We start from the raw sequence: 27746 nt of genomic DNA on the forward strand, positions 1-27746 counted from the left end.
TTAGTGTATGCTTTTAGGTTCTTTTGCCTGGGTTTTTACATTTAGTCAAGTTTTGACTAAATGTTTTAACATAGAGGGGGAATTGAGACGAGGGTCGTGGTGTATGTGTGTCTGTGTGTGTGTGTGTGTGTGTGTGTGTGTGTGTGTGTGTGTGTGTGTGTGTGTGTGTGTGTGTGTGTGTGTGTGTGTGTGTGTGTGTGTGTGTGTGTGTGTAGAGCGATTCAGAGTAAACTACTGAACCAATCTTTATGAAATTTTACATGAGAGTTCCTGGGTATGATATCCCCAGATTATTTTTCATTTTTTGGATAAATGTCTTTGATGACGTCATATCCGGCTTTTTGTAAAAGTTGAGGCGGCACTGTCACACCTTCATTTTTCAATCAAATTGATTGAAATTTTAGCCAAGCAATCTTCGACGAAGTCCGGACTTCGATATTGCATTTCAGTTTGGTGGCTTAAAAATTAATTAATGACTTTGGTCATTAAAAATCTGAACATTGTAATTAATTTTTTTTTTAAATAAAACGATTCAAATTTACGTTTATCTTATTCTTCATAATTTCCTGATTTCAAAAACATATAAATATGTTATATTCGGATTAAAAACAAGCTCTGAAAATTAAAAATATAAAATTTATCATCAAAATTAAATTTCCGAAATCGATTTGAAAACAATTTCATCTTATTCCTTGTCGGTTCCTGATTCCAAAAACATATAGATATGATATGTTTGGATTAAAAACACGCTCAGAAAGTTAAAACGAAGAGAGGTACAGAAAAGCGTACTATGCAGCACAGCGAAACCACTACCGCGCTAAACAGGCTCGTCAGTTTCACTGCGTTTTGCACGAGCGGCGGACTACGATCATGTGAAAAAATGCAGTGCGTTCAGTTTTATTCTGTGAGTTCCACAGCTTGACTAAATGTAGTAATTTCGCCTTACGCGACTTGTTAATATTCGACTTTGATGTTTTTAGTGTATTACATTTTTGTTCTATGATAGGAAGTGTCGCTGTTTAATTTGACAATAGGATGGGACCGTTGTTCATCTCTGCATGTTTACATCTTTAAGGTCAAGGTCATTTGTCTTGCCTTTTATGCGTGTGTCTCGTTATTTTTTTCATTTCTTCTTCTTCTGCTTCTGTATTGTAAGAACACACGCGCTAACGTTGCACTCATCTGTCTGTCTTCAACTCGGTACTGTTTGAGACATGTTGGATCAGTCATTGCTAATGTAGAGGCTTGCCATCTAAAGCGAGTGCCAGACTTTAGACAAAGAGGTACACCATCCTAACAGACAATAAGTCGCTTTGGATTAATCACTCTCTCATTGCTAATGTAGAAGCTTGCATCTCGCATATTACCGCTCACACAAAGACACTAAGTCGTTTTGGATTCGCCGCTCTCGCATTGTTATGTAGAAGCTTGCAATCAAAAGGCAGTGCCATGCGTTAGACAAAGAAGTAAACCACCCATACAGACAATAAGTCGTTTAGGATTCGCCGCTCTCTGTCTGCGAAAGGTGATGATTGTTCTCTCGCACCTCTCATACCTTTCGCACCGTTACCCCATTGTCGACATGGAGAGAAAAGGCATGTGTTTCCCACTCCTTGCAAATTGCCAACGCTGCGATCATAACAGAGCAGTCAACAGGGTGCACTGGCACTTCTTTCCTCGACGAATTTAGAGTTAAAGACACACTCCTTCTCGTGTAAAACGTTCGACTCACCGCCTCAGATTTAGCCAAGCTTTTACATGGGATATGACTACTCCTGCACTTGGTCACGTACACAAAACCAACACCTTGACTGCTTGGGGTGGTGAGGTGGAATTTTTAAATGAAATAATTTCTTAAAAACCCACTACTGGGTTTTTTTACGAAATTCATTCTTCAAAATAATTGCCACTGTGCACAGAGATTCCCATGACTGTTCAGTTTAACAAGAAAAGCAAATGCTTACACGACTCGCCTTCTGCCGGCCATCCTTCCATACCGACGGACACAAATGAATATTACTAAGACTCACCCATCACTGACTCAGGTAAGTCTAACACCTTAACACATCTGTGATGGTTTGCAAGAAGGTTTACACGGAAAGAAAATGCAGGTACCTTTAACATTTTGTTGGGATGATCCAAGCTTATAGTGTGCCAAGGTTGTAGGCGGGCATAGCGCGAGACAAGGTTGATTCGCTGCACGTGGCAACAGTTGGCGTGCTGCAGGGAACCCCGGTCACCCCCGTGCTGTTTGTTTTGGAAGGTGGTCGTTGTTTACCTGTGTCCTTTATGCCGGGGCGTTATCGAGGGAAACATCGTTTATATCTATGCTTCCTTCTCTGGGTGGTACTGGGGAGAGCTAGAGTGTGACTGGGAGGCGCAGTGTCGTATGGCAATAGATGATGTTCGGAATTAATTCTGTCACATTTTTCTGGGCCGTTAAAGAGTTGTTTTCCATTATTTCCATTGAAACTCTGAGGCAAGCCTACAATATCACGTCTGTGTAGCTTGCCTCAAAGTGGTTTTTGTATAAAAAAGCAATGAAAAACAAAGGAAAGCAATTCTTCCACAACTCATACATTATGTAAGTGATTTCCGAAATTCGTCTGTTGTCACAACTGACATGACGACACCAGGAGCAAGTATCATCATCACCATTAATAATGACAATATTCATTGTGGATGTCAAAAACTAATTTTCCAGTGACTGAAAAACTTACCATCACGCTCATCAAATTAAGTCAAATCATTATCGCTGGCAACCGTGAATATTAAAACAGAAAGTAGAACGCGCTAGCGAAAGAACATAAAATAAAAGATAAGATAAATCTGATCTGTGAAATGAATGACAGCAGTGTGCTTTCAATTGAGAAAAAAGTCATAACATGAGCTTATTTACGTTACTCGCACAATCATTCTCCATGTCGTAAGCTTCGCCAAACCCACCACCCCTACCCTCTTCCCTACCTCCAAATAACTAGTTTTGCTGCCGAAGGTTTTCAGTATAGATTGTGTTCAGTACCTCTAAAGGAAGATCGCTTCTTTTCGCTCATTTGACGAGCTGTGGGTGCCTGTTCGATCGCTTTGCGTGTGTGTCTGTAAGTTTATTTTGTATAACTGTTGTCTAATTCTATAGATTGCAAAAAAAAAGCAGTTCCAGCTGAAATTGTCATTGTAGCGGACTGATTGTAACTTATGTTACAGCAACAACCATTCTTCGCAAACATTGTTAATGTTGTGACTCCATAAAATGCACACACACAAAAAAAGCATTTTCTGCCGCTTCTGTCAATAGTATCTTGTAACATTGTAACTGACAGTTCTGTCTCGTAATACCTAGTTCGCCAGCATTGTTGTGACGTAAGAAACCGTTATAGCGGTCCAAGAGTTCCAGGAATCAACAGTTGGAAGCTCCTGAAAATGCATTAAAGGCGTGTTCTTCTGGCATCGGCTCTGTTGATGTGCTTCGCTGAGCGATTCTGATCGTTTATGTGTGCCTCCTGGAATGCCTTATGCAACATTGATAGGCTGTTGTGAGAGCAACGTTTTTATATCTTGATATCAGTTTCAGGCCTGTAAGCCCTAGTTTTCTACCTCTTGACGTGAAAACCACAACCACTTTACTTTCTGAACTGTTGCACAACAACAAGCCCTATTTGACAAAAGCGAGAAAGATAGAAATGCGGACGCGCGCACGTGTGAAACAATGTCCAAGCTTTGACTTGGACACACGTTTTCCCAATCACTTTGAATTGATCAAACACACCCTCCTTTTTATTAAAGAGTGTTAAAATGCTGAAAAAATCAACGATCACAGTTGACGCTATTTGCATACAGAACTATCTGATCGTGAAGATTTTTTTGCAGTAGAACATTTTTGCTGAACCCTTAAGTTAAGTGCTCACCCGCCAAGTACACTAATGTTCTCCATGTGTTCGTGACATTCGCTCAGCAGTCTGTCAATGGCTTTGCACCTATCTAAGAGTGTCGGGAGAACCGCACCTTTAACACAGAGAGAAGGGGGTTAAGAGAGGGAGGGGGGAGGTAGAGAGAGAGAGAGAGAGAGAGAGAGAGAGAGAGAGAGAGAGAGAAAGAGAGAGAGATAGGGAGAGAGAGGGAGAGAGAGAGACTCAGACTCAGACTCAGACTCAGAACTTTATTACAAAAGGATAAAGGTTTTAGGCAAAGCCTATTCTTCCAACCTATCCTTTATACAACACATAAAGACAGACGCACATTAGCAATATAAATTCATTCATATAAAATACAGAAATACATTGTATGGAATGCAACACAATGTGCATTTAAGGAATTACATAAGGAGAACTCAAAAATTACAAAATTACATTGAAATAGTTATACCTTTCATTTGGGAATAAAGTTGCTCCGATCAGCTACACATCCGTTAACACAAGTACAACATGTTTAACAAAATAACATTCGAACAAGACATTTCATTCACGAATGATGTGTGAACGTGACTGTCTCTTAAACATTTTCACTGAAGTTGCATTTCTTATCTGTTGGGGGAAGGAGTTCCAGAGAAACGCTCCCGAGAAGGCTAAGCTCGATTTGCTGACTATGAATGTAGATGTAAATGCTTGTATAACTGTGTTTTAATTTTAAATGTGTCAAGCGCAAAGAGCATAATTGTAAAGTTATGATGTTGCGCTATATAAATTCTCATTTATTATTATTATTATTGTAGAGGTCTATGCGAGGTATAGGAGGGATGATTTTTTGGGACCCATATCTTTTTGTGGCATGTTTGAAATGTGATTGCAAATATTTAGGACAGTCGTCATTTAGAATTGTATACATGAACACAGCCTTGTTTAAAGGTGGTCGTCTACATTTTTGCTTTTTTTCAATAATCTTATGGTTAGATTTCGATACAAAATTATGTCAAATGATGAATGAACCATGGGGAAAAAAGTTATAGAAAAAAAATATATGTAAAAAAAGATTTTATTTTTGGGTAGCGTGACTCACGCTTCCAATATTTTGTTTTCTGTTTGCTGAGAACATGTGCTTTGCCTAAAAATACTGACCAATCAACTTCATGTCACTGTGCTTATAGCCACGCCCAAACAAGTGCAGCAACAGTTTGATACTGGAGCGCTGTCCACGGTTTTTTTTTAAACGCACGAAATGCACGGGATTTGAGAGGAGTTTTGCGCTTGGCATTTTCCAAATAAGGATATCCTACTATGAGTACTACGCTGGAATACTACAATGAATTTTCAAACAGCTACACTGGCTTCGTCTTTCCTGATCGAAAGGGGGTGTATTGTTGATATTTGTAGATAATAGACTCTGCATTTTAATGGTCAAATGGCGATTTCGGTATAAAAATGTAGACAAGGATCTTTAACGTCAACTGATCTTTCAAGGGGAGGAAATTCAGGAGCTTTAGTTTATCATCCGTGGACCTATTCAAATCATGCAGAATAAGTTTTGCAGCTCGACGATGCAGGGAATTGAGTCTTTTTAAATGAACATCACTGCATAGAGAGACAGGGAGAGAGAGAGAGAGTGATAGGGAGAGATAGAAAGAGAGAGAGAGAGAGATAGGGAGAAAGAGAGAAATAGGGAGAGAGATAGGGAGAGATAATGATGATGATGATGATGATGATGATGATGATGATGATGATGATGATGAGAGAGGGAGAGAGAGAGAGAGATAGGGAGAGAGAGAGAGAGAGAGAGAGAGAGAAAGGGAGAGGTAGAGAGGGAGAGAGAGAGGGAGAGAGAGAGAGAAAGAGATAGGGAAAGAGAGAGGGAGAGAGACATAGGGCAAGAGAGAGAGAGAGAGACATAGGGCAAGAGACATAGGGCAAGAGAGAGAGAGAGAGAGAGAGAGAGAGAGAGAGAGAGAGAGAGAGAGAGAGAGAGAGAGAGAGAGAGAGAGAGAGAGAGAGAGAGAGAGAGAGAGAGAGAGAGAGAGAGAGAACGAACGAACGAACGAACGAACGAACTAACTTTATTTTTCGAGGGTAATGGAGTAGATACAGCAAAGATCTTTTTTCATCCAGCCCTCGCCCAAGAGGGAATTAACTAAAAAGTGCATAATATTAAAGCAGAAGAAGAAGCAAAGCAAAAACATAAAAACATGGTTATTAAATCAGACAAAGAGGGGAAAAAAAAAAAAAAAAAAAAAAGTTCATAGCATACATGGTCATTGGTAATGGTATACATTAAAACACACACTTTGACACACACGGTCACATGCACACAGACACACACAGACATACATGCACATACAGACACACACGCACACACAGACACACGCACACACACATACACACACACACACACACACACACACACACACACACACACACACACACACACACACACACATGTACACATTGTACACATAATCATAACCAAAAAAACCCAACTTAACTGAAATGAAATGATTATACTAGTAGATCTTCATGTACTTATCAAACAGCAGTACCTGATCGAGGCATTAAGTGCCACACGACGATGAAAGCATATACAAAAAAGTATGTCTTCTAAAACTGGCAACAGAAAGTGGCTGTCTGAGAGAGACTGGTAAACCATTCCACAGAAATGGACCTGAATATGCCAGACTAGTTTTATACAAGTCAATTCTAGGGAGGGGAACATTTAGTTTCTTCGTGCGGCTTGATGAAGTCTCAGTTAATAATATTCTTTTAGTTAAATAGTCTGGTACACGTCCAAGAACTATTTTATGCATAAACCTTGCCTTGTTAAACGCTAGTCTGGATGAAAGTGGAAGAATTTCAGCTTTTTTGTAGTCATGATTAGAGAGGGTGCTGTTTTTCAGCAGAACAACTTTTACTCCGCGTCTGTGCAAAAAGAGAGAGAGAGAGAGAGAGAGAGAGAGAGAGAGAGAGAGAGAGAGAGAGAGAGAGAGAGAGAGAGAGAGAGAGAGAGAGAGAGAGAGAGAGAGAGAGAGAGAGAGAGAGAGAGAGAGAGAGAGAGATAGGGAGAGAGAGAGCGAGGGAGAGAGAGAGACAGAGACAGAGACAGAGAGACAGAGACAGAGAAAGGGGTAGACTGAGAAAATGCTCGTCTTTTCATCACCTGGTTGTTTTATGCTTTGCTTTCAGTCTCTCTGCTTACTCTGTCTGAAGCTTTTTATCTGGTGTAGTTTGTCTTAATTACATTTTCAAATACCCGCAGCGTAACTTGGCGTACGTCGACGTTATCTTATCCCAACTTATTTTCAGAAGTGGCACCCTATTTAGCTCCTTCGTTCTCAAACAGTTACGTCGACAATATCAGAGACTTTTACCATTGAAGTCGTATCTTTATTTTTGAATCAGACGATTGAATCGCCTTTTTTTATTCTTTTTCTTTTTGATAGGGTTGGTTAGGGTAGGGGTCGGGTAGTAGGGTATTGGAAAGATACCTTTGTGGAAGAAACTGAAAGACATGGAGAAAAAGCTATCTGTAACAGATAGCATGTTTGTGGGTGTTCTGCCAAGAGTTACTGCTGATATTGCTGCTAGTGGGGATTGTAACGATAATGAAGTGAGAACGTTGAGAGTACTATTTCCTATGAACTGCCTCCATTTACTACCATTTATGTGTCCCCCCCCCAAAAAAAAAAAAAAAAAAAAAAAAATAATGGACAATGGGCATGACATTGTTACTAATGTTCGGTAAATTAAGCCAGATCATCGTCAAACAAAAGATTGACGAAAACGACACACACACAAAACAACAAACAAAAGGGGAATAACGAGAACAATTAATTTTAAAAAATAAAAACAAAACATAAAGCAATGTACAATAGAAATTTATTTAAAAGTGAACACACGAAAATAAAGTTTACAGAGAAAACTGTTTAAAGTAAATACATCGAGAAAAATAATGAATGCAAATTAGAAATTTCACAGCTGGTGAACACACGAAGTAAACTGGACATGAACAACAGAGTAACGGCTGAGGTGAGAACGTAACCTTGCCGCTTTGGTTCTCCAGCTTGTACGATATGTTTGAGTACAAGCATCCGCTGGCACCTGACAAGCAACGGCCTTAACCTGTCACCGAAAGTCAAACACCATGCAACAACTCACAAAACAGGTGTGTTGTGTATTGCCCAGTGTCAATTTTTACATTTAGTCAAGTTATGACTAAATGTTTTAACGTTGAGGGGGGGAATCGAGACGAGGGTCGTGGTGTATGTGTGTGTGTCTGTGCGTGTGTATGTGTGTGTGTGTGTGTGTGTGTGTGTAGAGCGATTCAGACTAAACTACTGGACCGATCTTTATGAAATTTGACATGAGAGTTCCTGGGTATGAAATCCCCAGACGTTTTTTTCATTTTTTTCATAAATGTCTTTTATGATGTCATATCCGGCTTTTCGTGAAAGTTGAGGCGGCACTGTCACGCTCTCATTTTTCAACCAAATTGGTTGAAATTTTGGTCAAGTAATCTTCGACGAAGCCCGGACTTCGGTATTGCATTTCAGCTTGGTGGCTTAAAAATTAATTAATGACTTTGGTCATTAAACATCTGAAAATTGTAAAAAAAAATAAAAATTTATAAAACGATCCAAATTTACGTTCATCTTATTCTCCATCATTTTCTGATTCCAAAAACATATAAATATGTTATATTTGGATTAAAAACAAACTCTGAAAATTAAATATATAAAAATTATTATCAAAATTAAATTGTCGAAATCAATTTAAAATCACTTATAGATATGATATGTTTGGATTAAAAACACGCTCAGAAAGTTAAAACAAAGAGAGGTACAGAAAAGCGTGCTATCCTTCTTAGCGCAACTACTACCCCGCTCTTCTTGTCAATTTCACTGCCTTTGCCATGAGCCGTGGACTGACGATGCTACGAGTATACGGTCTTGCTGAAAAATGGCATTGCGTTCAGTTTCATTCTGTGAGTTCGACAGCTACTTGACTAAATGTTGTATTTTCGCCTTACGCGACTTGTTTATGCTGCCTTGGCTGGCTCAAACTTCTAAACAGAACAACACGTGTAGCTTGGAGGCTCAATCCTTCTCCGATCTAGCCAGGCTTTGCCACGGGATGAGGCCCTCGCTCCACTGGCACATATGCCAAAGATCAAGCCAGGCTTTGACACGGGATGAGGCCCTCGCTCCACTGGCACATATGCCAAAGATCTAGCCAGGCTTTGACACGGGATGAGGCCCTCGCTCCACTGGCACATATGCCAAAGATCTAGCCAGGCTTTGCCACGGGATGAGGCCCTCGCTCCACTGGCACATATGCCAAAGATCAAGCCAGGCTTTGACACGGGATGAGGCCCTCGCTCCACTGGCACATATGCCAAAGATCAAGCCAGGCTTTGACACGGGATGAGGCCCTCGCTCCACTGGCACATATGCCAAAGATCTAGCCAGGCTTTGCCACGGGATGAGGCCCTCGCTCCACTGGCACATATGCCAAAGATCTAGCCAGGCTTTGCCACGGGATGAGGCCCTCGCTCCACTGGCACATATGCCAAAGATCTAGCCAGGCTTTGACACGGGATGAGGCCCTCGCTCCACTGGCACATATACCAAAGATCTAGCCAGGCTTTGACACGGGATGAGGCCCTCGCTCCACTGGCACATATACCAAAGATCTAGCCAGGCTTTGACACGGGATGAGGCCCTCGCTCCACTGGCACATATGCCAAAGATCTAGCCAGGCGTTGACACGGGATGAGGCCCTCGCTCCACTGGCACATATGCCAAAGATCTAGCCAGGCTTTGACACGGGATGAGGCCCTCGCTCCACTGGCACATATGCCAAAGATCTAGCCAGGCGTTGACACGGGATGAGGCCCTCGCTCCACTGGCACATATGCCAAAGATCTAGCCAGGCGTTGACACGGGATGAGGCCCTCGCTCCACTGGCACATATGCCAAAGATCTAGCCAGGCTTTGACACGGGATGAGGCCCTCGCTCCACTGGCACATATGCCAAAGATCTAGCCAGGCTTTGCCACGGGATGAGGCCCTCGCTCCACTGGCACATATGCCAAAGATCTAGCCAGGCTTTGACACGGGATGAGGCCCTCGCTCCACTGGCACATATGCCAAAGATCAACATCCTGACTGCTTTCTGCGCCGAGTTGGACTTTTCTATTGAATTGATTTTTTTTTAAACCATGGTGTTTTTGATTTTGTTGTTTTTTATTCGAGAAATTAATTCATCACGAAAGGACAACGTTGCACTAAAAAGAGTCAGTCTGTTGAAATTAGGAACGTACGTGTCTAGGAGGACGAATGGTCTTATCTCATGTTAAAAGCCTGGCCGGATCGGAGAACAGAACTGTTTTCATGGGAAGAACTGCGCCTTTAACTCTGTACATCTCACAAGAATTGTGTATTTTCCATGTCAGCCAGTCCTTTTACCCTGAATGACTTAAACTTCAAAACACAACTAAGCTTAGGAAACTAAACTCGGAACTCGGGAACCTCTTCTCCTTTTGAACACTGACAGCAGGTTCCATTGGTTACAGACAAAACAGCGATCTCAAAATCCATTGTGTGTGTGTGTGTGTGTGTGTGTGTGTGTGTGTGTGTGTGTGTGTGTGTGTGTGTGTGTGTGTGTGTGTGTGTGTGTGTGAGTGTGTGTGTGTTTGTGTTTGTGTGTGTGTGTGTGTTCGGAGCGTGCGTGCGTGCGTGCGTGCGTGCGTGCGTGCGTAAAGATGAGTCCGTTTTAGATTATTTTTCAAACTATTTGAACCTAATTGTCACATAGAACAGCTCTGCAATACTTTCACAAACACTTGATCCAGTCAGTGATTGAAAAAGGTCCGAGTTAATCGTCATTCTTTCCTCTTTCAGCTGTATATATACAAGTATCCTTGCCATGCAGATATTCAAAACTCGCAAACCAAAGCAAAATTAGACATTGCAGAATTTTACAAGAGAGACGTAATACATTTACAAACAACTTTGCAAAGATAAGCGTATGATTAGGGTATTTGTAAACGACATTTACTTGGATGCATTTGTGTGATTAGCAGGCTTCGTAAGATAAAAACGCTGCACGACCGGATTTTCTCCTTGACGTTATAAACAGTTTGCATCTTGGTATTCTTACCGTGCTTGTCTTCGCAAAAAAGATTCCGTTTTTTTTTTCGATTTGAACTTTTAACTTTTCATGCTCTTCATTTCATTTTTCATATTTTTTCATCGACGATCTAAATTCAGAAAATCCTTGCGCACACACGTGTTTGGCCTCATATTTCTGTTTTTCGTTTCAAGAATTCACATAATTATGGTTTCACTGAGATAGCACCGCAGCATCCATAAATTATTACTTCTGTGCGCTAAATCATGCAATGTGTTTTGCACAGGACGGGGAGGTGTGGAAGACGGATACCTGTACTACCTGCCTCTGTCACTCTGGCGCCGTGCACTGCAAGACTCACCTGTGTCAGCGTGCACCCCCATGTCAGCAGGTAGGTCTTTTGGGGGTTAAGGGTTTGGGGGGTGCGGAGACGGAGGGGGAGGTTGAGTAGGTTGGGAGGTACGGGAGTGCTGGGTGGGGGGGGGGGGGGGGCATCTGTATCTGTGGATAAATGGCAAGTGTGTGTGTGTGTGTGTACGTGTGTGTGTGTGTGTGTGTGTGTGTGTGTGTGTGTGTGTATGTGTATAAGTGTGTGTGTGTGTGTGTGTGTGTGGAGGGGGTGCAAGTGGGAGTGGGAGGAAGACATGGTGGATGGAGCCTTGCATCTTGTTATCTGAACCTGGCCCCGTGTTTTGAATAAGATAAAAAATACAACAGTTCTGCCATGCTCAGTTGCTAACATTGTGCATGCGTTTCGAAGTTGCACCCGATTGATAAATTGTCAATGTATGGGGTTTGTTAGAGGGGTTGGGTGAAATGAAGCGTGTAAGGAGAGACGTGCAAGAGCTCGTATCAGGACAATTCCCCCCCGGACATACCCCTCTGGACTTTTCCCCCCAGACAATCCCCCCCTGGACAACTCCCCCCTAGGACAACCCCCCCCCCCAGGATAACTCCCCCCGGGTCAGTTTCCCCCCTAGATAATACCCCCCTAGGACAACCCCACACACACACACACCAATACCCCCCCCCCCGTCTCCCCTTCCCCCCCCAAAAAAAATCAATTTAACAAGTGATTATTATCGTTAACTTTCTTCCCTTGCTGCAGATCATAGAAATCATCAGTGAGCATTCATCAGTATTTTAAAGCTCAGAGGTGTTATATAAAAGGGATTATTTTACTTTGACCTTGCTTCAGGATAGTACACAATGGAGTTTAGTTTGACAACAAGAGGTGCTCGCTGCATTTTGTTTGAAAATCATGTCTACGTAAAACAAAAAGACTTAACAAAAGGTGTAGAATGTTGGGAGTGTGAAAAGAGGCGAGATCGTGGATGTAAGGCGAAGATTCACGTAAAAGAAACACAGCTGAAGAAGAAAATCAATGACCACAACCATTCTGGAAACCGAGGAAGAGGTGATATTGTGAAGTTGAGGGCAGTGAAGTTCTCTGGCAGTACGCAAGATTGCTGCCCTGGCTTTTGTTCCTCAAGAAGACGTGATTTGCGTCTTTGACAATATGGAAGAGGCGAACGAAGCAAAAAAACACTACAAAAAGCATAACAGGAGCACACTTTTCACGCAGGGGAATACAACTTTCCACAGCCACTGAAACAAAAAATGTTAGCTCACGTGCGCCTTGCTCTTCAAGTGTGATAACAACGATGATGCATGAAGAAACTAGTATGAAATGAATACCCAGGGGGGGTATTGTCCGGGGGGGGGGGGGGAATATATCCGGGGGGATAAGTCCGGGGGGGGGGGGGGGAATTGACCAGGGGGGATAAGTCCTAGGGGGGAGAAGTCCCAGGGGGGAAATGTCCACGGGGGGATTGTCTGGGGGGGGGGGGGGGATTGTCCTAGAACCGCAAGAGCTTTGCGCTGCTTTGTTTGGGCGTCTTTGGTGTGTTTTGTTTGTATATTGACTTACGTATCTTATACTGTGCAGATATGTGTATACATGAATCATGCAAAGTCTGTCAATCAAGTCTCTGTTTCCCAAATAGCATGGCTGCCTTTGTCTTACATTCTCACTTTCTTGCGCTGCACAAGTCGTTATGATCTGATTTTTATTGCCAAGAAAATAACAAAGAAGGCATGTTTCCAAGACTTGTATTGCTGCATCCTTAGCTGTGGCACGGTGACACACAACGTACTTGTGTTGTCTCAGCAAATTACCATCAGTACCAAAAGCCACACTCACGCGGATCTGACATAAGTTGGTGAAACAATTCTAGTCTAAGAGACACGAGGTAACAATTGCCTGCTGCCAAGTAAGACTGAAACGGTACGTGTCTCAGATGGAAATGATATATGGTCTTTCCCGGTAAAACGACAGAGTAGAACACAGATAAGGATCATTCTAACGCCTTTCAGCCAGAACAGATGCAAACTGCTTTGGTTTCGGTTGTGTTGGTAATATGTACTTCAGGCCGGGTCACAACATACTTTTAGGAAGCCTTAGCTAATACGAGTTGATAGCGTCCGTGAATGGAAATTGTTTCGAATGAGAAATGATATAAACTCCGATGCCTTACAATTCCTAATTATTTCGTGTAAAATTAATGTATTCAATCTGGACTTTAATCAAAGATTTTACGATTTAAAACGTTTTTTTCACACACAGATCTTAAAAAAGTACCTTTTCCTTTATGTTGGTCCTCGAAAAAAAACTAGCTGAAAGTTATTTTCCAGATATGAAGCACCAAGCTTTTCAGAGTGCAATATGTGCATCTCGATGAACATAAATGTTAATTGCAATAAGGGAACACTGAAACTATAAGGAGTTTTTGCGTAGGACCTGCTAAATGACAGTGCCATGAACGGCTATGCAGGTAAACAAATACATAAACAATGAAACCGTAGGAATTGAATGGGTTGTCTCTGACCCATGAACAATTTCTGGCGGAGTTTTAACTAATTGTTTACAGGATGATAGTTTATATGACACCGTTAGTCTATAGAAGAAAGTACGGGTAGTACACGACCCACATCATCCGTTTAGTCCAATAAACAGTTAAGGTTAAACCGCATGTCATCACTTTCATTGAATCAGTCTGCTCATCAAGGAACCTAAGTCAGGAGGTATTCTGCCTCATAACATTTTCATAAGATAACCTCCAGCGGGTTATTGTACCCTCACCTGTCGAGATTGTTTACCCCCACCAGCCCTCGTCAGCGCCTCGCGAGGTGGTTGGGCCAATGGTGCCGTGGGGTAGCAGCGGGAAAGTGTCTGCAACTATGTGTGTGCATTTCTGCGCTTTCCGGATAAAAATGATGCTAGAGTTTCGGCTGCGAAGTGCCGTAGAGAAGCTGTGGTGAATTATATATGTATCTGGGCGTTTTGGTGTTCTCGATTGGTTTCAAGCTTGTGTGTGTGTGTGTGTGTGTGTGTGTGTGTGTGTGTGTGTGTGTGTGTGTGTGTGTGTGTGTGTGTGTGTGTGTATGTGCGTGCGTGTGCCGTGTGTGTATGAGTATGTATGAGTGTGTGTGCCGTGTGTGTATGTGTGTGTGTGTGAGTGTGTGTGTGGGTGTGTGTGGGTGGGTGTGCGTGTGTATGTGCGTGCGTGTGCCATGTGTGTATGAGTGTGTATGTGTGTCAGTGTGTGCCGTGTGTGTGTGTGTGTGTGTGTGTGTGTGTGCGTGCGCGCGCGTGCGTGTGTGCCGTGTGTGTGTGTGTGTGTGTGTGTGTGTGTGTGTGTGTGTGTGTGTGTACGATGCGTGTGTGCGTGCGCGATGCGTGCGTCTATGCGATTCTCCGTGTGCAACTGTGTCAGAAAACACAATATCGTACTATACATGCCACCCTGTATCTTCGGAATAAAATCGTGTTTAAAACCAAATGGGTTTAAATAGCCCCTGAAAGTTCTTCCGGTGCGACCAAATCCTTTTTTTAACTCCAAACCACGTGCCTGGAAGTTCGTGTACTGGCCCGCAGCCAGTCTTGACACAACACCCCCCCCCCCCCGGCCCCTCTTGAAAAAAAGAAGGGGCCGGAAAAAAAGACAGATTGAGCCACGGTAAGGAGCCAAGTTATGCAAGGCTGTCAGCACTGATGTGCCATACGATAGCAGAGTGATGCACACATTGCTTTCCGGCCACACACAAGAGCAAGGTGCGTGTTCAAAACAACACAGATAGTGATTAAATTATATCGATTATGTGCGCTTGCAACAAGCTGTCGATTTGACGCGTGTTTGATGCTGTGTGTATGATGCATGTGCTTTCTTAAAGAAATGAACCGAGTAAATAAATGATGCATACACCTGCATACTTTAACACCTAAAAACGCACACCAACTGACGCACACGCTCGCGAACAACTAAACAAACTTTGACGCGCACGCACGCACGCAAGCACGAGCACACGAGAACCCCCCCCACACACACACACACTCACACACTCACACACACACACACACACACACTCACACACTCACACACACACACACTCACACACTCACACACACACACAGAAACACACACACACACACTCACACACTCACACACACACACACACACACACACACACACACACACACACATTTACTAATTATGTCTTTTTATCAGGATGAAATGGCAGTGTCCAAACCTGACCAGTGCTGCCCGCAGTGTTTGCAAAAGGAAGGTAACTTGATTGTTTTATTTGTGTCCTTTTTCTGAACCCCAACACTTTCATAGGCGGCTTACAGTGGCATTGTTATCAACGAAGACGGCGAACGAAAGAGAAATACGGAGGAATAGAATAAACAGTTGTTAAGGTCATACAAATTACAAGTGATATTATTGATATGCATTTAATTTGTATTTTAAAAATCGATTTCGGACAAAAACAATATAAGGGTTTTAAAAGCCAAGAAAGTAGCGAACGAATACTATGGACTGAAACAAATTCGTGAACACTTTTTTAAGCCTCCTTCCACAATTGTGTACACGTGATTTTGTTGAAATGTCTCTTGTATAATTATATACATTTTTATTTTTATTGTCAATGATTTGTGTGCTTTTGTTAGTCTTGTTCAATTATATTTATTTACGTGTTCGTTAGATCTTATAGTATTAATTCGAAAAACAAATGTACCAAGTCTCTATTGTGTTCATGTGGACATGTGTACAAAGCATACAAGCTATTGTTGTTAATGTTGTATTTTGTATGTCCAAAGCATACTATTGTTGTTAATGTTGAGTTTTTTTTATAACAGTGGCTATAACTATTGTTTTGGTACTCAGTTTCATGTAAAACATTATGTGACATGCTTTTCTTCATACGTGTCTCACGTGCAGTTGTGCTGTGTTCCCTCTAGGTGCCTGTGAAATGGAATCCATCAGGCGTTTCCACAGAGACATCTGGAACATCAGTGACTGTGAATACTGCATGTGTCACCATGGCGACGTGCAGTGTCGGACACTAGTCTGTCCTTCAGTGCAATGCGCACAGGTATGTACATGATCGCACCTGCAGTATGTACAATGCGCACAGGTATGTACATGATCGCACCTGCAGTATGTACAATGCGCACAGGTATGCACATGATCGCACCTGCAGTATGTACAATGCGCACAGGTATGTACATGATCGCACCTGCAGTGTGTACAATGCGCACAGGTATGTAAATGATCGCACCTGCAGTATGTAGGCCTACAATGCGCACAAGTATGTACATGATCGCACCTGCAGTACGCACAGGTATGTACATTTTGCACCTACAGAACACGCATCTTTGAGGTTCCCTTTCTCGTGACTTCCAGACTGCTGTACGTGATTTTATTTTCCCAGAATGTGTATATTTACCATGTGGCGTAAAATATTTCGACATACAACTTTTTAGGATATCAGTAAAAATTGTCACTAAAACTACTATTTCTATGCGTGGAGCCTGACTCTAGTTTTCAAGTTTCTTTTAGAAATGTTTTTCTTCTTCACTAATCAGGCCCTGTTTTATTGTGCAGGAGGAGGTTCTGGTTCAACCCATCGGCAAGTGTTGCCCAGAATGCATCACACCCTCTGTTTGTCGCCATGAGGATCAAACATTCCAGGTAGGGTTTGTCAGCAATCGAATGTGCTTAAATTGTAACAAATTATGCATGGTTTGTGTCCAACTCGAGTGTGGTTCAGTTACAGTACGTGTTAACATTAAATCAGGTTAGAACAGGCTGAGTGTAATCAATTAGTGTGGGATCCCCATTTAAAAAAAACAAGCCTTCCCGTGAAAGCAGTGATGCGATCTTCTTCTTCTTCTTCTTCTTCTTCTTCTTGTCGATCACACTAGTTATATTGTCAGCCCGGACAGCGAGACGAATGATGCCGTCTTCTCCTATAAAAGTTCAAAAAATGTTGTTGTTTTTTTATCAGGCGTTTTTTTAAAAGGTTTTCTTTTATAGAAAACTATATAAAGACAAACACAAAATGATATTGTCAGTGATGCGATCTATATTTTCTCTGCCCAGGCTTTTACAAGGCATAAGACCAAACCTCTACTTGGACGTTTAGCAAAACACGTCACCCTGACTACTTTCTGTGAAGAATGAAATTGTTTTATGAATTAATTTTAAAGATTGGTTTCCATTCTATACAGAAAGTATACAGGCTGTTGAGATTATGTATGTGTACAAATGGAGGATGATCTAATCCCATGTAATAGCTTGAATTGGTCAGATGGCGAAGAAGAAAAAGAAGAAGAAAAAAAGCACGGTTAAGACTGTCTCTCTTAAAGGTCTTATTGTTTCTGATTGTCTTTGCACAAAGTCTGTAAATTTGCGGCTTCGTTGTCATGGCACTTTCCCTTTTGAGACAACACGTACGTTCCCAGATGTCTTTGGCCTCTACAAGATCTACCATGTACATGTTTCCTTTTGTGTATGGGAATCACCCTTTCCTGTGTGAAATTAGTCCCATCAGAACATTGCTGCCCCGTCAGGCAGAACTTTAGCGAAAACTATGCCGGCGGGTAGCTGAACGGGTGAATGAATAACTCGGTTCGCAAGTCAAGGTGACATCCAGCCCTCAGAGTGCCACTGGTCAGTGGTCCGACTAACACGCGTCCGACCTCTGTCGCTCAGAAGTAACCGCAGTAGACATAACAAAAACAAGAAAGGTTACATTTTTGGAACTTGAAATTCAGGGCTAAACAAAAGATTTACAAGAACCACGACTTATCGGTCTTACAAGCGGACACACAAGACACTCAACAACAACGAAGGTGCTGTGACTTATCCGGGAATGTCCCTATGATGATCGTACCAACGGCAACATAGACATAGCATTAGACACATTATATTTTTACTCACTGAGGTAGGTTACCTGTAGTATACAAAACTGTTGTATCGAAATATTGTACAGGCTCACACAACAAGAACATGTCCCGTACACCTTACATTCCCAATCGGATGAGATATCAAATCGACGAATGTCGTCCGTTTGCTATTTTGCTTTATCCTTTGGCATCTTAATGTCTTTAGTCATTGAAGTCAAAAATGTAAGTCATGTGATCTTGCTATAAGAATGTTAAGAACAAACGACAAGACGAGTTTTGTTTATTGCTTGAAATGACTTTTGAAAAAACAGACAAACCAAAAAACACACAAAATATAGTGACACTTTTTCTACCCGTTTTATTTTTTTCAAGTTTTCTAGGCCCTGAAGATTGCATTAGTTATTCAACAAACGATACATCTATGGTGATCAATTCGCAGCTGACGTAAGTCGGATGGGGTTGGGTCGTTTTCGTCAGACGCGGTCGGAATCGTTTTAGTCGGACGCCTGGTCAGTCATCCCCCGCGCTGAGGCGGGAGGGTCGGCGCTGCTGACCGTGATCGTGTGTGCCGGACCGTGAAGAAACCCCCCACATGCAAGACATGCCGACCTCTGGTCGGGTATATGTCACCGAAGCCGATACCTACTGATGATGTAATACGGCCAGCGTGGCTTGAAATCGTAAAATAAAAAATGTCTTGCAGCTATGTAGAGAAAAAATCGAGACGTTTGTGATTGAATGATTGATAACAACGGAGTACATAAAAGAACAGTTTGTTTGTTGCTATAAGTAGAGAGGAGGGAACGTACTTGCCATGGACAAACAAGTTTAGATACTGAAGAGATGCACAAGAGATAAGGCCATTAACTACTGACCAACACGGCTGTTTGTCTAATTAAGCAATGGCACTATTTACGTCCGTCTTCATGTTCATGCTACAATTGTGAAGACGGCTTGTGTTTGCTTGGAAAGAAAGTGAACTGCCCCTGTCCTCACCCCTCGTCCCTCCACCACAACACGCAGTGTCGGACTTTTGTTTGAGGATAATTAGTGTTAACGTCCTCTTACAACCAATTGGCCTATCTTGGGACAGGTTGAGTTAATATGCTTTATGTGGGGACAAGACACTGGACAAACATGCAAACAGAGAACACATATGATCGTGTCAATGTTATATATCTAGAAGTCTGTTGTTGCAATGTTTCAAAATGGGGATGGAAGTAAAGATTGTGTACGCGGAATATGGTTGGACTGGAGCGGTTTTGTAGGCTTATTTTTTTTTTTTTACTTTTGTTTGTCATTAAATGTAAAAGGAAACGTTTTTTAAGTGCAAATGTGGCAGTTGGATGAATGGGATTTTGGGATTTGTTCCTGTATCCTTTACTGAACGAAACAGTAGAGAGAAGGGAAACAAAATAAAATTGAACAGACTGAGTATCTGTCCTAATGTTCTTACTGGCACTTATAGACTTTTAGCCGTAACGAAATAGGTATTGATAGAACAAGATGAACTAGGAGTGGACCGCCTTTACACAGCAACTTTAACAATCACCTTCCCGTTCTCGTGTACATCCTTTGATTCTTTTGTCACATTCTTTATTTCCTTTGACATTTCTAACAAGGGTATTAGTACTTTTTTATCTTTGACAACACATGAAAAATAATTCCTATTTAGATGTAAATATGTAGCCACAATTAGTATTAGCTTAGCTTGTCGTGTGGTCTCCATTGTCCCTGATGTAATATATAGGCAACATAATACAAAATACAGACAGAATCTTTAATTGCCCAAGGTTGGGAATTTGTGATGACATTGCGGTTAAGAAACATTTCAATCCAGCCATATACACCAACACACGCATCATTTATACAAACCCCATGTTCTTGCAATACTATCTTGTTGAAACCAACTCTAACAAACACTGACCATTGTGACGAACAGGAGGGGTCGACGTGGGATGCAGACGCTTGCACAGTGTGTACCTGTATCGAGGGTCAAGTCAGGTGTTACCACAAGGCCTGTCCACTCTGTCCTGATGGTCAGTCCCGCGTCACACGGCAGGGCCAGTGCTGCGGCCACTGCGAACCAGGTAAGCAACAAATCCGTATTAGACACAGGTGGGCAAAGAGGGGTTGGGGTTGCGGTAAGAAGGGTATTGGGGGGGGGGGGGGGGTGGTTAGAGTGGTGGAAGGCCTGAAGAATTGGGACTCGTTTTTCAAAAGGCAGGGATTTAATGGACCAGCAAATTAGATGGACCAGCAGCAAAAAAGATGGGTTTCAACAGCAAATTAGCTGCGCTAAATATTTTTGGCAGCAAAAAATATACTTAGCAGCAAATTGGATATTTTAGCAGCAAAAAAGATGGTTAACCAGCAGATTTGCTGTTTGAACAGCTGAGATGATATTTAAACTGCAAATTAGATACTTTACCAGCAAGAAAATACAACTGACAGCAGAATTGATGGTCACAGCAGCAGAATAGATGATCACAGCAGCAGATTACATGAATTCAACAAACGTGACTACATATGAACTGTAATCAGAGTTGTTGTCACAAAGATGTGAGTAGCATATTTGTGAGGTGAAACCACGTCGTGTTTTTAACCTCCCTAAATGTTGTACAGGCGAGGGTAGCTGACCGGACTGGCGTTATTCACGTGTTTCGGGTGTTGCACGTAAAACTGGCTTAGCTTGATGTGAGTTGTGTTTGAGACATGTAGCTGGTCTGAGGTAAATAACGTCACAGCGTGTGAGATTTCCAACCGGGAAGGTTGTTCAGCGTGTGTCAGACTTGTTCTGGGAACAAGTACTCTTTCAAGAGACGGGTCTCTTAAGGTAAATGATTTACTATGTTGTATATTATTGACGTTGGAATACAAAGCTGGAGCGTAAAGGTTAGTGTGTATAAAGTGCACCCAATCTTAGTGTGAAGCGTTGAGAGAATTCATGATGTAATTGTTTCACGGTTTTTCATGGGGAATTTCTTGAACATAATTGCTACGCATTTATGTTATGTTTAAGACGGTCATGCTTTGTATGGGGAGTGTTATTCATTGATTAAGTGTTAGTTTGGATATTGAATCTGTACGGAATGTGAACGTGGAATGAACGAGAATGTATGAGTGGTACATGAACGTTTGGAAGAAGAGATGGTTTTAGAGAATGTTGTATTAAGACTTGGTTAAATTCTTTAGGAGTTTCCATGAGGGTTTTCCATGGCGTATAAGGGAGGGACCTTACACGAGAGAAGCGCTAGACGACGGTGGAAGCAAGGGACCACCTCGGCGCAGATGACTAGACGAGTGGAGTCTTCATCGATACCGGTCGTAGCTGACGACGGTTGTTTCCGCTACGGGCGGAAGGGTTTCTCAGGGAGAAACCTGGAAGGTGTGTGTTGGCATCTTCAGTGAGAGGTGTGTTGGCATCTTCAGTGAAAGGTGTGTGTTGGCATCTTCAGTGAAAGGTGTGTGTCGGCATCTTCAGCGAAAGGTGTGTGTTAGCATCTCTGTGTGTTGGCATCTGAATTCATTATTCTACGAGGATTCAGCGAGACAAGTAAGTGAACTGGCGACATGCAGTGAGCCGTGATACGAACTCGTGAGTGTCTGTTGGTACCTTCTTGTGTGCGTTAATCTATATTTGAGAAAGTATTGTTATAATATGTATTTACATGCCTTGAGTGAAAGCTGGAAGATTGTGCGAACTGTGTGTTGAAAAGTTGTTCGTATTGATGTATTTAAAGTGAAGAAGTATGTTGTTTTGGTTGAGGAAATAATGAGCCTGCATCCTCCCAAGTTCTGTTTTTGAAGTGTTTGGTGTGAAAGGGTAGAGACAGTGCAAAAGGGCAGAACACGCATAATAAATTCACATGCAAACCACTTCGTGACAGTTGTATCTGGGTCTTATTCACCTGAGCTTTGTTCGCCTTTTAGCAATTGTGGGTTGACATGTACTTTATTACGGCACGCTTTATTACTGAGACTGATAACTTCTTGTGACTACATCTGAACTACTGTGGGGCAACTGCATGTAAGTGCAACACAGTTTCAACACAGTTTGTCAAGTATGGATGACACTGAGTTTGAGACCATCCACCTCATCTCCCAAGAGGCATCATCCAGTGAAAATGAAGAATTGCCACCAGCAAAAAGGTGTAGGGGAATGGCCAGGGAATGGCAGAAACAACGGACCAGCACAGGCAAGGACCGCCCCTGGGAGAGAAGTGAAAGAGGGGACGACCTAGGCTGGCAAAACCACAGAACTTACATTACAATATAAGTTCTGTGGGCAAAACCAGCTCTCATTCGTCAGTAGGTCTGGTGTACTTGCTGCTAGCGCTCTGCATGGGCATTCTCTCACATTCCTTTGTTTGGTGGTGGTGCAAGGTGGTGTGTGTGTGTGTGTGTGTGTGTGTGTGTGTGTGTGTGTGTGTGTGTGTGTGTGTGTGTGTGTGTGTGTATGTGTTGATTTTTTCAAATGGAGTGAATGCGATTTCATGTTTTTGTCCATTTTCTGTATGAACTTTTTCTTCAATTTTTATTACTATTTTGCTGATTTGTGTCCATTTTGCTGTTTTTATATTTAGTCAAGTTTTGACTAAATATTTTAACGTAGAGGGAGGAATCGAGACGAGGGTCGTGGTGTATGTGTGTGTTTGTGTGTGTCTGTCTGTCTGTCTGTGTGTGTGTGTTGAGCGATTCAGACTAAACTACTGGACCGATCTTTATGAAATTTTACATGAGAGTTCCTGGGATTGATATCCCCGAACGTTTTTTTCCTTTTTTTGATAAATGTCTTTGATGACGTCATATCCGGCTTTTCGTGAAAGTTGAGGCGGCACTGTCACGCCCTCATTTTTCAACCAAATTGGTTGAAATTTTGGTCAAGTAATATTCGACGAAGCCCGGACTTCGGTATTGCATTTCAGCTTGGTGGCTTAAAATTTAATTGATGACTTTGGTCATTAAAAATCGGAAAATTGTAAAAAAAAAAAAATTTATAAAACGATCCAAATTTACGTTCATCTTATTCTCCATCATTTTCTGATTCCAAAAACATATAAATATGTTATATTTGGAATTAAAAACAAGCTCTGAAAATTAAATATATAAAATTTATTATCAAAATTAAATTGTCGAAATCAATTTAAAAACACTTTCATCTTATTCCTTGTCGGTTCCTGATTCCAAAAACATATAGATATGATATGTTTGGATTAAAAACACGCTCAGAAAGTTAAAACAAAGAGAGGTACAGAAAAGCGTGCTATCCTTCTTAGCGCAACTACTACCCCGCTCTTCTTGTCAATTTCACTGCCTTTGCCATGAGCGGTCGACTGACGATACGGTCTTGCTGAAAAATGGCATTGCGTTCAGTTTCATTCTGTGAGTTCGACAGCTACTTGACTAAATGTTGTATTTTCGCCTTACGCGACTTGTTTATATTTAGTCAAGTTTTGACTAAATATTTTAACGTAGAGGGGGGAATCGAGACGAGGGTCGTGGTGTATGTGTGTGTGTCTGTCTGTCTGTCTGTCTGTCTGTCTGTCTGTCTGTCTGTCTGTGTGTGTAGAGCGATTCAGACCAAACTACTGGACCGATCTTTATGAAATTTTACATGAGAGTTCCTGGGATTGATATCCCCGAACGGTTTTTTTCATTTTTTTGATAAATGTCTTTGATGACGTCATATCCGGCTTTTCGTGAAAGTTGAGGCGGCACTGTCACGCCCTCATTTTTCAACCAAATTGGTTGAAATTTTGGTCAAGTAATCTTCGACAAAGCCCGGACTTCGGTATTGCATTTCAGCTTGGTGGCTTAAAAATTAATTAATGACTTTGGTCATTAAAAATCGGAAAATTGTAAAAAAAAATAAAAATTTATAAAACGATCCAAATTTACGTTCATCTTATTTTCCATTATTTTCTGATTCCAAAAACATATAAATATGTTATATTTGGATTAAAAACAAGCTCTGAAAATTAATTATATAAAAATTATTATCAAAATTAAATTGTCGAAATCAATTTAAAAACACTTTCATCTTATTCCTTGTCGGTTCCTGATTCCAAAAACATATAGATATATGTTTGGATTAAAAACACGCTCAGAAAGTTAAAACAAAGAGAGGTACAGAAAAGCATGCTATCCTTCTTAGCGCAACTACTACCCCGCTCTTCTTGTCAATTTCACTGCCTTTGACATGAGCGGTCGACTGACGATGCTACGAGTATACGGTCTTGCTGAAAAATGGCATTGCGTTCAGTTTCATTCTGTGAGTTCGACAGCTACTTGACTAAATGTTGTATTTTCGCCTTACGCGACTTGTTCATCCTTTTTGCTGTTCTCATTTTGCAGGATTTTTCATCTTTTTTACTGTTAAATAAATCTGCTTGGCTGTTCAATTCATCTATTCTGCTGTTGAATTCATCCAATTTGCTGCTTCACATTCGCTGCTCACTCCTTCCTATTTGCTGCTGAAACCATCTATTTTGCTGGTAAAACAATGTTATGCGTTTTCGAAATGACTAAATGAAGGTCTTATATGGATTCTAACACAACTGTAATTTTAAAGTCAAGTAATTGAAGAACCCTTTGATATGTAATGTTGCCTGTTGTTGAAGCTTGGGGGGAGGGGGGCATGAAAAAAGTTGCAGGCTAGACAGTCTTAATCCATATTTTAAAAGGCGTCTCTCTCTGTCTGTATGTCTGTCTGTCTGTCTGTATGTCACACTTTTGGTCACTTACGGATCCAGCGTTTCTTGGCCGATTAGCCTGAAATGTTGCATGACACTTTCAAATCTGTCGGTACATTTTCTAGAATATCAGTCAACCGACTCTAACACTTTATTGTAAGGCAAAAAAAAAATTAGGTGTGGTTACGGTAACATAGCCCAAAAAAATAGGGTAGGAAGGTAGGCAATCACTTTTTTTTTTTTTTACTTTTTTTTCTAATGTGTACAAATTAAACCTACTTGACAGGGAAATAAGTGTGCGACTCGAGCGCTTTCGCTTTCATTGCGTTTTCTGCACTCGTTTTCTTGGTTTTGTTTTGTTTTTTTGACAAATGTAATAAAAAGTTATAGGGTCGGCCCCTGAAAATAGGATAGGTCGGGTTACCGTAACCACACCTAATTTTTTGTTTAGGCCTAACATACGTTTTTCACGTGCAGTGCAATGCTCTCCAGCGTGCCGTTCGTGTGTGCCTGGTGACTCCAATCACTGCACCCAGTGTCGAGATGCGGGGAGACTGCTGCAGACAGGACGGTGTGTGGACCAGTGTCAGGATGGCTACTATCCTGTGGCCAACAATACATGTCTGGGTATGTGATGTCATATGATGTGATGTGATGTGATGTGTGTGTGTGTGTGTGTTTGTGTGTGTGTTTGTGGGTGTGTGTGTATGTGTGTGTGTTTGTCTTTGTGTGTGTGTGTGTGGATGTGTGTGGGTGGGTGTGTGTGTGTGTGTGTGTGTGTGTGTGTGTGTGTGTGTGTGTGTGTGTGTGTGTGTGTGTGTGTGTGTGTGTGTGTGAGCAAAACAACAAATAAGTACGTGTGTGAATCAGGACGGCTAATACCATCTTCCCTGCAATACTTGTCTTGGCATGTAATACATGTGTGATGGTGGTGTGTGTCCGTCTGTGTCTGTGAACACTGAATTCATAGAAGACCCGACGAAAGAGAATCTTAGTGTTAAAGACTTTGACAATAAACACATCTAGCATTGTGTCCAGCGGAGAAAGAAAGTAAGCACACCGCAGAAGAAAAGTCGTCAATTTATAGACCTCATTTCTATGCCAAACAATGCGCATTGAAGAAACAGAGATGAAGGGGACCTCCGCATAATTCACAAGTTAAAAAGTATTTGCACTCTCCTTGAGAAAATAGGCTGCAATGCTTACACAGCAATGTTGTAGTGTGTGGAAAAAATAGTTGTTAACCACCTCTTTTCGGCTCGTTTGTTTTTCTTTCGCCAATCAAGTAAAGATCTTTCAGCAAGTATCCGAAATGTATTTGGGAACTCACCCACTCGGAATGAGATAAAGTTCTCTCTGCTCTGCTGTTTGTCTTTTTGCCAACTATTTTAAGTGTCAGAATGTAACCGTCTGCTCGTCGTTACAGCAAGGAGCTCTCCACTGCACTTGTTTACACTTGATGTGAAGTTCGAGGAGTTGGAGAGAGAGAGAGAGGGGGGGAGAGAGGGTAGAACTCGCAAAAAAATATAACTATTCAAGAAAAGAAAAAAAAAGAGAGAGAGAGAGAGAGAGAGAGAGAGAGAGAGAGAGAGAGAGAGAGAGAGAGAGAGAGAGAGAGAGAGAGAGAGAGAGAGAGAGAGAGAGAGAGAGAGAGAGAGAGAGAGAGAGAGAGAGAGAGAGAGTAGAAGAATGCATAGATTTAATGAAATGGAAGAAGGCAAGAGCCAATGTACAGGAAGATGCTTTTGGTTGTTAAGAAGAAAAAACTTAACAGAAACTAAGACTCCAAAAGTTCATCAAAACTAATTAAAGGTTTTCTTTTACCCATATTCGTCAAACATCTATAGATTTTCTGGAGGATGGAGTGAGGTTGTAGAGGCTGGGAGTGGAGAAAAAAACAACTTCAGTTCCTTTTGCTTCACAAAAAAGGCTCTGATCATGCTATACCGGACATAACTATAAATATATGTGTGTTTGTTTGACAGCGTGTCACAGCACGTGCAAAGCGTGTATCGACGGGACCAAGTACCACTGTACATCATGTCCTCCTGCGTCACTCATCAAAGACGGACAGTGTGTGAGCCACTGTGGGTCTGGCTACTTCCTCAGGAACGGGCAGTGTCTGGGTAAGGCTAGTGTCATTTTCCTTTACCATGACTTTATCATCCCATTGCTGGCAAATTCGAGTCGCTTCCGCCTTGTGGGAAGCTAGCAGCAACAATAATCGCACTAATTTAAAGGGCAGAATATAGCCTACCAGAAGACTAAGAGCACAAACACATCAGTGTCATCACAGAGAATACGGATGGTTGCAGCGCCTCGTCTGGCTGCATCTAACATGTACGAGATGAGAGAGACATCAGCTTCATCATGAGTGACGATACTGTCTGCTCTGCTGACCATCTCAATGTGATCTCCAATGCTGTGAGTGCACAGGAGCTCTCCCAGCATTTTCTTGTTTGCTTTGTTCTTCATGAATTTGTCTCGGCTAGGTAGAGGAGTTGTCAGTGAGAGATGATACTTTGTAGAGGTCTCTGCAGCTCTCCTCTGTCTCTCGTGGTCTTTGGCAGATATTTGATTGTACTGGTCAAAGATGACGTAAGTTTCAGTGATGTGCTGATGAAGCCGGCGTCCCATACTGGCTGCGAGGTCAGCAACTGTACCTGAGGATGGCCACACCACGTGGTAGATGAGCTGCGAGGCATCAACAAGTATGACATTTGGTGCTGGAGGATTAGGGTCAAGGACTCC

General features: G+C 41.8%; 1 protein-coding gene across 1 annotated transcript in view; it reads left to right on the forward strand.

Annotated features, from left to right (window-relative positions):
• The window catches only part of LOC138960459 (extracellular matrix organizing protein FRAS1-like), a 142477-nt gene that overhangs the window by 20139 nt on the left and 94592 nt on the right, over positions 1–27746 (forward strand). The window contains exons 9-12 of the mRNA XM_070332368.1: positions 16331–16484; positions 16997–17083; positions 20243–20390; positions 26981–27121. Coding sequence (XP_070188469.1) covers positions 16331–16484; positions 16997–17083; positions 20243–20390; positions 26981–27121 — 530 coding nt within the window. The remainder of the gene's footprint in view (positions 1–16330; positions 16485–16996; positions 17084–20242; positions 20391–26980; positions 27122–27746) is intronic.

Source organism: Littorina saxatilis, linkage group LG2 (assembly GCF_037325665.1).
Source record: "Littorina saxatilis isolate snail1 linkage group LG2, US_GU_Lsax_2.0, whole genome shotgun sequence".
Classification (NCBI taxonomy): domain Eukaryota; kingdom Metazoa; phylum Mollusca; class Gastropoda; order Littorinimorpha; family Littorinidae; genus Littorina; species Littorina saxatilis.